The sequence below is a fragment of the Coffea arabica genome, chromosome 9c (assembly GCF_036785885.1).
Source record: "Coffea arabica cultivar ET-39 chromosome 9c, Coffea Arabica ET-39 HiFi, whole genome shotgun sequence".
In the NCBI taxonomy this organism is placed as follows: Eukaryota; Viridiplantae; Streptophyta; class Magnoliopsida; order Gentianales; family Rubiaceae; genus Coffea; species Coffea arabica.
Genome location: NC_092326.1, coordinates 15,586,448 through 15,599,502, shown reverse-complemented (window position 1 = coordinate 15,599,502; position 13,055 = coordinate 15,586,448). Strand labels below are relative to the sequence as shown.

Genomic DNA, 13,055 nt, shown 5'->3' with positions numbered 1-13,055 from the left:
ACTTATTTATGCTAGATAGAAAAAAAATATCTCTAAAATTAACTAAATTTGTTTTCTTCTCTCTTTTGCTTTAAGTGTAAACATTAAAATCACTCAATCCTACATGACCTCTAAATCAAGATGTTCTCATTCTTAATTGTTTTTCCATCATGTAATGCTCATTTCACAATAATTGATAAAATAGCCTATTCAACATAATTTTTTTTTAAAAGTTAGACATATATAAATAGAATTTTACCAACTCTTCTACTTTAAGTGTAAACACCAAAATCATTGGATCCTAAATGATCTCTAAATTAAGACTCTCACTCTTAATTGTTTTCCCATTATATAATGCTCATTTGAAAATTACCAATAACATAGCATATTCTACATAATTTTTTCAAAAGTTAAACATATATAGATAGAACTTTAACGTGTTGACGTGTGGTTTATTTATTTATTTATTTTTATCGGACATGATAAATTTTAATTTATACATATTTCTACTCTATACTAGGAGGAGGGGATGACTCAAAGGGGTTAAGGGAAGAATGCGGGGATTGAACTATCACGGATTCAGATGAATACCTATGCATCTAATAATAAACTTTTCAGGACTTCTGAATTTTTTAAATGCTGGCCAAGGAATTTCACGCGTGGCTTATGCCTCCTAGTACATTTGTAAGAGATCATTGGGCATTGTTGGTCGATATAAAGAAATCAAGCCACGCGTCGAGCGGTTAATTCACGCCCCAAGTAGAAGAGGACAAAACAAGTCGTTACCCTCTGCACCGGTCCTTCCAAGTCGCAATTCCCATCTTTGAAATTTGTGCCTTTCTGCATGATTGAGAGAACTGTGAAATAAGTATCGTCGCGATGACGGACCGAAACCATGGATTATGGCGGCACTTGCCAGTTTTGGTGAGGGCCAACTCCAAGGAATCAGTCGAGTATATTCTCCAAGCCCTTTGGCGCACCCGCAAGACCGGTCTCGATGACGCCGACCGCCAAATCTTTCGGCAAATGCTCCAACTTCAGAACGACGCCGAACTCGATTCCGTCTGTTGCCTCTCTCCCTCTCTCAAAATATTTCTTATTTTTCTGGTTATAAGTCGGACTCTTTTGCAATTGTTTGTTTGCAATTACTTATTTGCGTGTGCTGATTTATTTAGTCTGTAGAATAAAATGCTTTAACCCTTTTAGAAGAGAGAAAATAATTAACCGAAAATTTACTGGTTTTTACTCACTTCTTTCAGTTAGTTCATCTCCAATATGCTTAATTCATTTTGCTTTCTTTCTTTTTCATCATTTATAGACGCCATAATTAGGAAATATTAGTTACAAGTGCCATTTTGACAATACAAATTTTGGGAAAAGTTAGTGAAAAGTGCGCACTTGAAGCTTAATTAAAATATAGGAAATCTGTAATCTTTCACAAAATATATTGTACGGTTACATTCTGTTGAGAAATCAGAGCAAATGATCTTCATAATCGAAATTCCTAAGTTTTCTTTGTTCAGAAAATTTCCTGAATTTGTAATTATTTGTTAATGCCTTTTGGGGTATATGAGAGGTATCAAAGTTGATGGTGGCTCATTGATTTTTATTTTATCTTTGGTTTATTGTGGCTCTGAAAATCTGTTGATACCTATATTAGGAAGCTGGTATGAATGATATTTATCTTGTCGTGCAGCTATTGGTTTGCCTTCGGATCTTAATCCGGAGGTGTGTGTACGAGACTGTCAACAAAGATGACATTCAAAATCTGTTTCCAGCTGAGGTGCTGCCGGAATTGCAAAGATTATTAACCCTGTTGTTGCAAAAGTTTCACAGAGAGTGGCATGATGATGTACTAAAAGATCAGGTATGTGATATCAACCAGTATGAAATTTCCTTATCGTATTTTTGTATGTTTGTCTGGAAGATTAAAAGCTAGTTCCTCACAAACAAAAATCATATCTACTTTTCAGTTTGAGTATTTGTTGGTCTGTGGTGAGGTGGGGTTTGGTCATTTTAGTTGTAAGGACATTACTTGTACCGACATATTGGAAATACGTCTTGATCGTAAATTTAAACAAGTAAGTCCTTTAGGATGGAAATTTATTTTATCAGGCATTCTTAACCCTGTGCTAAGTGTGGACTATAAAGGTATCTAATTATTTTAATGGGCTGTAATTTGATTTCTTTGCCTTACTATAAAATTTTCCTTTTAGAGAAGAATAGTGAGCTTTATTCAACACGTGTAGGCAAACTTGCCACATGAATTCTATGACGTGGAATTTCACAACTCATGACAGTTAATGGCTGGATCTCAGGACATCTAAATGGTTTTTGGGTTCTTTTTAGCATATACAAACTTTACTGACAATGATATGAAACATTTAAGTAAATTTATTTGTGAGGATGGATACTATCTCTGTCTGTTTGTGAGAGAGAGAGAGAGAGAGAGAGAGAGAGAGAGATGAAAAACTTTATATTTGTAGACCTATCTTATTCAATGCTCTGTGTCATTTTGTGTTTCTGCTATAGGAGATTAGGTACAAGTCAACATTTACTATATCAAGCAATTGATGCATAGCGATAAGATTCTTTTTTATATTTTTAAAAACAGTCAACCAAAAGAGGATTATAGCTGTTATGGAGTTCAAGCTATAGCTGACGTGTCAGTATGACTTGTATCAAATCTGTTCAATATATAAAGCGAGAGTGTTTGGTGTTAACAAACAGTATCACCTTTTGAATTCCCTGTTACCCTTACTAAAAGGCTCAGCTTGTGCTAAGAAACTAAAATGTACTGTTCTCGTAGATCGAACAAGAAAGATAGTTATATTACGCTTGAAAAGTCTGAACTCAAAATTCAAATTGGGTTGAGATCTAATTTTTATCTATAACTAATTGGGTAGAAATCCCATTCTCATCTACTACCACATCTGATCCTGAGTACAAGGATATTTAAATTGAAGTAAACATCTAGGGATGGAAAGGGATAGGGTAAAATCCAATACCCGCCGGTATCCAACCCAATGGTTAATTTGATTACACGACTAATGGGTTATCCATTAGGGTTTTGGTCTTGATGAGGAGTTACCGACGGGTAACCAGATAGGGTTTGGAAAGAGAATCCTAAAAATCCGATAACCTATATCTGATACCTTATATATGTGTGTGTTTTTCCAATTTTATAGTCTGATAACACATTTCTTAATTTTTATAATCTAATAAGATACAACTCTAACCCAACACAAATGAAGACAATTATGATTAAAAATAGAAAAATGTTGATTTAACCATTCATTAAATGTTGGATTTTTCCCATGCAAACTCTAGGCTTTACTCAAGTTTAAAACTCTATATAGTGTGTTAATTTAACATGATGTTTGTTTTCATTTTTGTTTGATAAAGTTTAACTTTTTTTTGAACTACTAAGCTTTGTAGGTAGAGGGTACCCGATGGGCAATTTGAACCTATGAGTGAAGAGGGTTTGGTAATGGAAGTTAAAACTAGTAGGGTTACGTGATAGGGTTTTGTAAAATATATAGATATGTGGGTTAGGGTTTGGTAAGAGGGATTTTTGAAGATACCCGATCCGCTGTCATCCCTATAAACATCCACTCCTTACTCGACATTTTCATTTTCTCCTTATATCTACTTATGTAAATGATTTGATATGCTTGCAGCAATTAATAATGATTTTTGACGAAGTGCATATGGATGGAGTGCGCCTCCATATCTACTGGTTATAAATTGGAAGAGCAAGAGAAAGGGTTTAAGCATGTGAAAAAGAAAAAAGAAAAAAGAGAAGACAATAAAGATGCATGCAAAATATGACAAAAATAATACTAGTTATCATCAAAGTGGTCATAGGTGCAGGTGGATGAGCTGATAAGAAAATTTTAGCATGTTAAAGAATTTAAGAAAACAGAGCATATAGTCATCGTAAAAGTAAAATACTTGCATTTTTTTTCTTCATTCAGTCCTGCTTGTGAGATAGCCTATCAACTTTTTAGACCCTTTTTACACGCATGCGTGCGTAGTTATGACACACCTGTCCATTATATTTTGACGCATTTTCTTTCACTTCCCCGGTTTATTGATTAAAATGGAGCCTTAAGGACACTATGCAACTATACTCTGTTTTCAGCCTGAAGGTGATGCACGATCGAACTTGGGAAAATTAGATATGAAGTTCCAGTTGTCAAAAGATACTCTAGAGGCAAAGTTGCAGTCAATGTACATTCTTAAGGATCACCTGTCTGACACTGTAAGTAACGTAGGTATTGCTCTTTTCTTTTTAATTCTTCTTTATGATGCATTTTCTTGTCATACTTAAGAACACATTTTACATTTTCCTTTTTTCATTTAAGAAGCTTATGATGAACTTTTCAGGACAAAACATCTCACAGAAACGCAGCCTTGGAAACGACTATGATATAGCTTCCATTTGACTGAATTACAAGGTACTATCATGAGTTTCTTTTCTAATTTATCTGACTTGCAGAACTCCTTACCAAACATTTCCAACACTTGATTGTGATTTTCTTTTTGCAATTTAAAGTTTTTAGCTTTAAAATTTTGTACTCTTAAACCAACAGCTTACCTGAGTGATGTTACCTAATGTGTAAACTGGCAGCCATTGATGCTATTATGCTGTCTTTCCCAGTTTAAGTGCATAGAAAGTTATCAGAGAATTTTTTTTTTATTTTTATGGTAGATGAAATACATGTGTACTTTAGTATTTGGATTGAGAAGCAGATGTGGAAAAACTTTTTTGACTGCTTAGCTACAGGCCAGCTTGTGGCTTTCTCCATATGCATATGTCATGTTTGGAAACAGTACTAATCAAGATACCGTTATCCATTTTGGACTCTAGGGATTCAGCCCTTGAGCAAAATCAGAGGTTTAGTGTAGTCTGGAATCCTCTTAATCATCAGATATAACTTTTTGGAAGCTGAAGGTATATGCATGGAAATTCAATGTAATTTTAGAGAAATATTCAGTTCTTACTGCTCAGGACTCAGTTTTGATTGACATGTGATTTTAGCTATATAAACACAGATCCATCTCTTCTTTCTTTGAAAAAGATAAATCAGAAAGAATGGGACAAAAGAGAATATAAAAGAAGGGAAGTGAACTGCTGAGAAAGGAAGAAAGGAGACGGGTTTCATTTTCTTTATCCTTGATTGTTGCAAAACAATTTGTTTCAGCTTGATAATCTAAAACTGGATAGGCAACAATTTGGTTACCCCGTGACATTTGATTTGTGGATTTTAGTAAGAAGTACAAAGAAAACTTCACCGTTCTTCATGTCTATGATTTGTAGACTCTACTTGGCATTGTTACTTACAAAACATGGCATTTAGAAGTAAAAAGTAAGAGGGATTGCTTGCTATTTTAGGTGACTTTAGTCTGAGATGCAACTACATACTTATGTAGAATGGCTATGGTGGTCTTTAGCATTTTAGTGCTGTAGCCCCATAAGGGCTATAATATATGTTGAAAAACTTTTTACCTGAAACAAGCATGAATAATAAAATTTAATATTGTTTTTTGCTGATAGCTATGGATATTATGCCATGCATTGGATAAAACTTCTAGTTTACTTAAACATGAAAGAGCATCACTGCTCATTGATAAAAGATGATGAGAAAGCATACTGAGTGATGAAAAACTCACTAGTTTCCAAAAAGTCAGTCTGCTGAGCTAGCTAGGGTCTGATCACGACTTCAAAACAGAGGCAATATGGTACTTTAAACAAACTTCGGTTAATCCAACACCAAAGTTCCCATTGTATGACACAAATTGCATAACAACAAAGTATCCTAGAGTCCTAGTCCAACTCATCTGATGATGACAGATTATCCTTATGCCTAACCCTCATTTAAATCCAAGTAATAATTACATACAAAATGCTACAGAATAGTGCATAGTAGTACCATCTCCCTTTACCAGTCAAAATAATGATATCATTTAATGGAATCTATTTGATAAACTGACATCGACAACATCCAGTACTGCAGTTTATGGGCCATGGTTATGGTGCCTGATGTGCATTTCTCACAAAAAATTGCTACAGATCCTTGCAACACTAATGGTGCAGTGTAAAAGCCATTTACAGTTTCTGCAAGAAATGTTCCCTGAGTTTCTCTGAGTTATAAAACTTATTGGTGTCAGAGCCAAATTTTCTACCATCTCTACTTGGTTTTTGTTGATAAATTTCTATTTACATATGTACATGGAATACTAGAGGTCACATGTATGACTTGATATACTTCTTTATCTTACTAAGGTGATTCCAGTTTTTAGAATTCTTGTAATTTATCTTAATTAGTTGTTACCATCATGTTTTGAAGTTAGAAAACATGAACTATTGTAACAGGTAGAATGCAGAGTCTTAATACATATTTTGCTTAAGACTACAGGTTCTATGTACTAAAAATTCCCCCTGATTATTCTCTAGTTTAGACCTGTGTTGCACTGTGGGCTACATGGAATATTGTCTTCAATGTGTTTGTGGATGTGCTTGCATGGCATTTATTGGCAGGAAAGTTTGTTTTCTTTTATTTGCAGGTGTTACAGTAATACAATGTTTTGGATGTTGCAGGATTTTGTAGTCAAAAGTTACATTCTGATGCCAAATATTGAATATCTATTAATTACTATAAACTGGTAGCTTCATATGTTACAATAACCGCAAAGATTTAACAGGCGAGAAGCTGTAACTTATTGACGCAGCACGAAGACTTGGTAGGCGCAACAGCTTTGTAGAAAAGCTCAGATATCGAATTTCACCCAAATTTAAAATTGTAACTTGGAATAGGATGAGAAAATAAGCTTAAGAAGATGAAAATCTGATTAGTAATTCTAGGAGTCACTCCTAGGAATCCTTAGGAATCACTCCTAGGGATCTTTAGGCATCATACCTAAAGTTAGGATGTGTCACACAATCCTTAGAAAAGACGTTGAGTTTGCAGGAAAATTTTATTAACGATAAAATCTGACTTCCCTTTGTGGAGAAGTCATTATTTATAGGTACTAGAACAAAGCCAATTCCAATTCTAATTAGGACTCCTAACTAGAATAGAATTCTAGTAGAGAGCTAGAAAGCTAAGCGTTCTTATTCCCCATAATAACTAAAATACTAATTACCAATAATAATTACTAAGCAGAAAATTACCATAAACATAAAATTCCCGCAGCTAGCCAAATTACTAAAATACCCCTGCTGGTGAAAATCAGAAAACAAACTCCATAGAATTCAAACCAACTCTCAAAGGTTCCTTGTCATCAAAAGCATGCCAAATCAATGCTTGGGCATTCGACACATCCTTCCCACGCCTCCTACAAACCATAGTAGATTTTTGCCACTTATCTCTATCACTTATGCACATTTGTTATGGAGAAAAAGAGCTTGAAAATTGTACTTCACTTAATGAGATTGTAGCAAGCTAGGTTATGAAACCAATATTCTGCTTTGGTTTCACTGGTCTACATGTTAATATTTGAGTAATAATTACAAATGGATCTCGTTATGACGGCTTCAGCTTATCTAGACTTGCCCTAGTAGTATCAAATTGCTGGATTTTGTGTATTGTTGCTGATGTCCGTAGATTTCGGATAGCTCTGATGAGCTCATATTGTTGTCCTATTCTTGAAGAAGTGTTTTACGTTGGTACTGCTCGTCGTATCATTCCCCATTTGGGGTTGAAACTTAGTTAAATAGGTGCATAAAAGAGTCAATATTTTTTAATTACTGGTTTGGAAAGTCTATACTGCAAATTCCTATGATTGGTAATATCTAAGAGCAAGAAATTTTCCAAATGCTAGTTTTGTGGGTTTACTTCTTTTGGGATATTGATCCAGATCCGTATTTTGAATACGCCCACTCTACTTGAACTCTGTTGTGTGCAATATTACGCAGATGGGTCTTAATTTCATACTATTCTCTGGTAAATTAGTTTATGTCATTTGAATCAGTTGAACCTCTTTCTGTAGAATCTTGCAACAATTTCTTGTGTTGATGTAAAGCCATTTGAATATTAGTGAAAGATGGACTATTTTATTTAAGAGATTAATGAAATATGAGTTCTCTTTATAAACCAACACATCTTGAATTTTTTTCATGAAAGATTGTTTTCTATACATTAAACAGTGATGATAGAATTGAATCAGTTGTTCCTTCTCAACAAAGTTATGATGTTTTTAACCAGGTATGTTTTGATTGGGAGTTGCCTAAAGAAAAAAATGTTTTTAGTGGGAGCAGGGAAATACTTATTTTTGAAATACATAGCTTGTGATTTGTCAGTGTATGCAATGGTAGTACAAAGCAGGATATAAACATTGGCATCGCATAACTACTTGGTGATAATTTTTGTCATTGCTTGTGAGTTCAAAAATTGAGATGTAAACCATTTTGTTGGAGCTCCCAAGTATAAACCACCCTGAAGTTGCACCTCTCTTGATGTGATATTTCAAGCTTTTTGGGCATGGTGGCTATGTTGGTTGCTTGGTTCTATTATTCATTATAATTCCACCAGAGGGGGTAGTTTTTGTCTTTTTTCTTTGCCAGTCCTATTCTTTGAGATTTGAGAATCACTAGTTTCTCTCTCTCTCTCTCTCTCTTTTTCTTTTGTGTTTGGTTTATTGCTGTTTATATTTACATACCAATTGATGAATAATCAAGTGACTTGTCCTATGAGGTGGTAAAGGGAACTTGATGTAATCCAGAAACAACCTGACATGCTAAATGCTCGCTGAATGTCAGGGTGTGTTTATGTGTTTGTGGGTGTGCATGTGTGCATATATATATATATGTCTATATTCTTTTTCTCTTTCTTGAAATTAGTTTTGGCCTGTTTATCGCATTGGATGGCACTACATTTGAATGATTTTTTTTTTTTTTTTGAATAGCCAACAAACTTGAAGTTTATGTTGTATATGTTGCTGTTGAGGTAATTTGATACCTACGGGTCCCTGAAATAGCTAAATGGATGAAAGCACCATTTACCACTTTTGCCTATTAAACATGCAAATCTTTTTTTGGTGTCATTCTAGAATTTTAGCCTCTAGAGTTGTAGGTAGGGTGTAAACGATCCGAGCATCGAGCGTGATTACTCTTCACATTTACAAGTTTTAGTTTGTTCTTTCTTCCTTGATAAATTTAAAATTCTGTTATTTATTAGAGTTTTTGTCTGACAATGTGACGATCTCACTTTTTTCTAGGGTGTACCCTAAAAGTTAGCGAACCGCCTGCTTGGCTCTCGTCAAGATTCACTCACTCACATTAACTTCAAAGATAACATTTTCATTAAACAACTGAACGTTTAATTCTAAGCACAATTCCAATCAACTTGAAACATAAATTTATCCAATACAAAAAACAAAATATATGTTCTAAACATCCATTCTTAATATCACACCAAACTCATGATAAAAGGTTCGACCATTTCAAGGTATAAAGGAAATTATGACTACAATATATACACACTAATGGATGTTCCAAAACAACTTCCTAATTCAACTTGATCATTCTTCAAACTTCAATTCCTGTAATGAAAACAAACTAAAAGTTTGAGCGAAACCAGTGAGGTTCCATGCAAGCAACAAACAATTAAATACTTAAACAAGTAGCAAAATTAAACAAATAAGGAAACACTTTACTGAGTAATCACTGTTAAAAGGATACAATGCTCATATTTGAGTCACTTCAATGCAATACACACTATGCCAAACTCCTCCTTATAACCTCCAAAACAGTAAACATTTCCCTTACTTAGATGGTCATATTAGTAATCTGTTACTCCGTGGCAATATTCGAGCATATCAATGCACTTACCCAAAACTACTGTCCTATCCGACCAAGCCCTTTGCTGGCTCGAATAGTACGTTGAACAAAGGGTTTTGGGGTCCAGTTCAGCCAGTGTGGTAAAATACACGCACGGTTTACAGTCATGCACGCGTACAATAACACTTGGTCAATTATCAACCTTCAATCTCAAACTCAGTCAAGTACGATAAAGTACACTTCCGACTTAGAAGGCGACGGACAATTGAAAACACTTCATAATAAAAGCACTGGTATAATCATATAAACATCATTTAAGTAATACATAAGCAATTTAAACACACAAATATGGAAACACTCACCCAAATCAAAAGTTACATTTCGATCTCGGAATTGCTTTCTGGCACACCGCTGTCTCCTGAGACAAGTTATAATTGCCATAATTATTTAACTACTCTTTTAGTGAAATTTTAAAAGAAAGCAGCATTGTCCTTTTACTACTTCTACACTTTTAGGTTTATTGTATTAAAATTCAACATTGGCTCTTAATAAAGAAAGTTTTAGAAATAACTATTTTAGGATACTTTATTAACTCATATATCTCTTTTATGGGTTAAAGTCATGCGCGAAACCGGTTTACTATCCTAAGGTAAATATACAATTCATATAAGGCCACTAATCACCCACCAAATTTGGAGTTTAGATCAGTAGAAACCAGGTCTTTTGATTTATTAAACAAGATACAAATTCCAGCAATGTCTCTCACATTTCTCTTCAAAATTTATCAAGTTTATTGGCTCAAAACTATGAAGATATACATCTACACCAAATTTAAAGTCTTGTGAGATTTTTAAACTAAGATTAAATCACTTTCAATCCAACTTAAAGAGTAAACCTGGTTAAACTTTTCATTTCTTCTCTCTCGGCCAAATCAACTTCCATTCAACTTTGTTGTTTAATCTCTCTCAAAATTCATCAGCTTTTCAGGTCTCAAGTTCACTAAAATGAACGTGGAATACAGGGTCAAGATGTTATAAAATGCTCCATATAGATTCACAACCAATTAACCTTAATTTTTCAAAAATCTCATGAGAGTTTCATTTCCTCACACATTCGGTCAGCAAGGCAAGACTTTCAGCACAAACATTTCAAAATGTTCAACAAAACTCCACCCTTTTCTTGTTTAAAACACTAATTACTTAGTATACATTCGGTCCAGCATAAACCAAGGCAAATAACACCTAGTCAAAATTTCCAGCCAAGAAACCATATATACTAATCTGTCATCAGCTAATTGCATCAGTCATTAAAATGGTAACTTAACATACAATCACTTCCTTAATTTCTTCTGTGTTAACTCCAACTCAACATGCAAAACAGGATTATCTAGCTACAAAGTAGCCTTAAACAGAACATATAAAAGTTCACAACTAAAATTCAATGGAAAGATTGATCAAAAGTTCATCTCTCTTTCTCTCGGCCATTCTAGCAGGTTCCATCTACTTTCTTCAACAATTTCAGCTAGGATTTCCAAGGTTTTTATTAGTTTCAAAGGCAAATATCTTTTAGGTCAATAGATGAGACATATCTCATGCATTTACTAGTAAGTGCCTCCAAAATTTCAAACAACAAGTTGCATAATCAACTCTCATTTCCTTGGCTCTAACAAAATTTTTCAGCGATGTAGCAGTTTAACATTTGATGTTTTCTCATAGTTTTTTCTTCAGTTTCATGCTCCAACTAAACATGCAGGGGATGATTATTCAACTACAGATTAACCTTAACAAAACATGGAAATTTATAACCAAAATTCAAGAAAAAAACTGAACTAAGATTTATATCTTCTCTCGGCTGTAAATCCGATGCATAGCAGCATGCAATACATGAAGATGAATTTCTTCTACTAAATCCCTCCATCTTATGCTCAAATTTCTCATGCATGAAGAAATCAAGATGTTATCCAACATTTTACAGATTAACACAGAATTTTAGAGTCATTATTCATAAAAGTCAGCTGAAACTTTCCCATTTCCCCACTCGGATGAGCTAAAAGAATTCCAGCAGGTTTTCTTTCTTTATTTTCAACTCAAGGTTCCAACTTTCACAAGTTTCTATGGCTAAACTTTAAATAATATCACAAATAAACATTTACATGCATTTCCTATAATATTCTTCCATTTTTCCATTGATAACAGCCTGCAATTTCAGTCGATCATCACTTAGTTTTCACAGGTTCAGTCAATGATCATTTGAGTTTCAAACCAGAATTTTCCCTGATCAGTTGAAGCTCACTTTCCTCTGCTAAAACTCAACTTGCAATTCAAATATACACTTATTTATACTCAGTAAGTAGATATTAGTCACAGAAATTTACCTCTTGCCTTTAAGAGTTAGGAATTGCAGAAGGTTCAGATTTCTTTCCAGGTTTGTTCCCTCAGGTCTGCTCCCACTATTTGTCTCGTTTCCTTGCTTTCGTTTGTTTGATTATGCTTAGCAGCTGATGGAGTTAATCAACTTCCTCTCCTCACGCCTAGTTCCACTTACTCAGTTTGTTTCAGAAAGAAAGAAAGAAAGGAAGGAACGGCCTGGTTCTTTTCTCTCAACTGCAGTCGGTCAATTGAAGTAGCCAACAGATTTTCTCCTCTTATTACTCACTTATCTCTCTGTTTAGAAGGCTCAAGAATGAGAGGAAGGAAATGCTACTCGGTGGTCAATTTTCCATTCGGTGCTACACACTTCAAAGCTGCTCCACTCGGTGACCAAACTCTCCAAATATTTCCTTCTCTCGGTTCCTATTTTAGAATTCTAATGGCTTGCTTGTTGGCTGCATGGTAGTTTAACCGAAATTCAAGGTTGGTTTGGTCTTTTAGTTTTAGCTTATTTGCTTACTAAGAGCTATAGTTTTATCATTTGATGCATTGACCCCTAACTTTATTTGTTCTAATTTGTATATCCCTATAAGAAAAATTTTCACCATTCTAGAATATTTCTAAATTCTCAATTTTATAGAAATTTAATTCGACATTTAATTTAACCAATTATTTTTTTTATGTAATATTTATAATAACCAAGTAAATAAAATAAAATAAATTCAAGGCATATCCATAATTTTTCTCGAGTTCTCACAAACAAGACCCCGTTGATTTCTTATACTATTTTTGTTTTTTTTTGCTAGCTTTTTGTAAGAATCGAAAACAACCTAAGAGGGGGGTGAATTATGTAGTTTAAAAACTGGCCAAATTGTGAGTCACTTTTTAAGCACTTGCCCTCTTTTTCTAAAATACCATACAAT

General features: G+C 34.1%; 1 protein-coding gene across 18 annotated transcripts; it reads left to right on the top strand.

Moving 5' to 3' along the window:
- Positions 1-591: 591 nt before the first annotated feature.
- On the top strand, positions 592-12,749 carry LOC113707868 (uncharacterized). Of its 18 annotated transcripts, none has more exons than XM_072064739.1 (5): positions 592-1,041; positions 1,676-1,846; positions 4,124-4,256; positions 4,369-4,439; positions 9,202-12,749. In XM_072064739.1, exons 1-4 carry the CDS (start codon positions 859-861, stop codon positions 4,425-4,427), a joined length of 546 nt encoding a protein of 181 aa, XP_071920840.1. In that variant the 5' UTR covers positions 592-858; the 3' UTR covers positions 4,428-4,439; positions 9,202-12,749. The 18 variants fall into 18 exon arrangements, with proteins under 18 accessions (XP_071920840.1, XP_071920841.1, XP_071920839.1 ...); XM_072064740.1 differs by lacking the exon at positions 9,202-12,749 and adding an exon at positions 8,890-9,160; XM_072064738.1 differs by lacking the exon at positions 9,202-12,749 and adding an exon at positions 6,056-6,398.
- Positions 12,750-13,055: the final 306 nt, after the last annotated feature.

What these genes read in the sequence shown, in the direction of transcription:
- LOC113707868 (XM_072064739.1), top strand. Translation starts at nt 859, where the DNA reads ATGACGGACCGAAACCATGGATTATGGCGGCACTTGCCAGTTTTGGTG. An exon ending in ATGATGTACTAAAAGATCAG is followed by an intron (nt 1,847 to 4,123) that starts GTATGTGATATC and finishes CTCTGTTTTCAG; the next exon opens with CCTGAAGGTGATGCACGATC. An exon ending in TGACACTGTAAGTAACGTAG is followed by an intron (nt 4,257 to 4,368) that starts GTATTGCTCTTT and finishes TGAACTTTTCAG; the next exon opens with GACAAAACATCTCACAGAAA.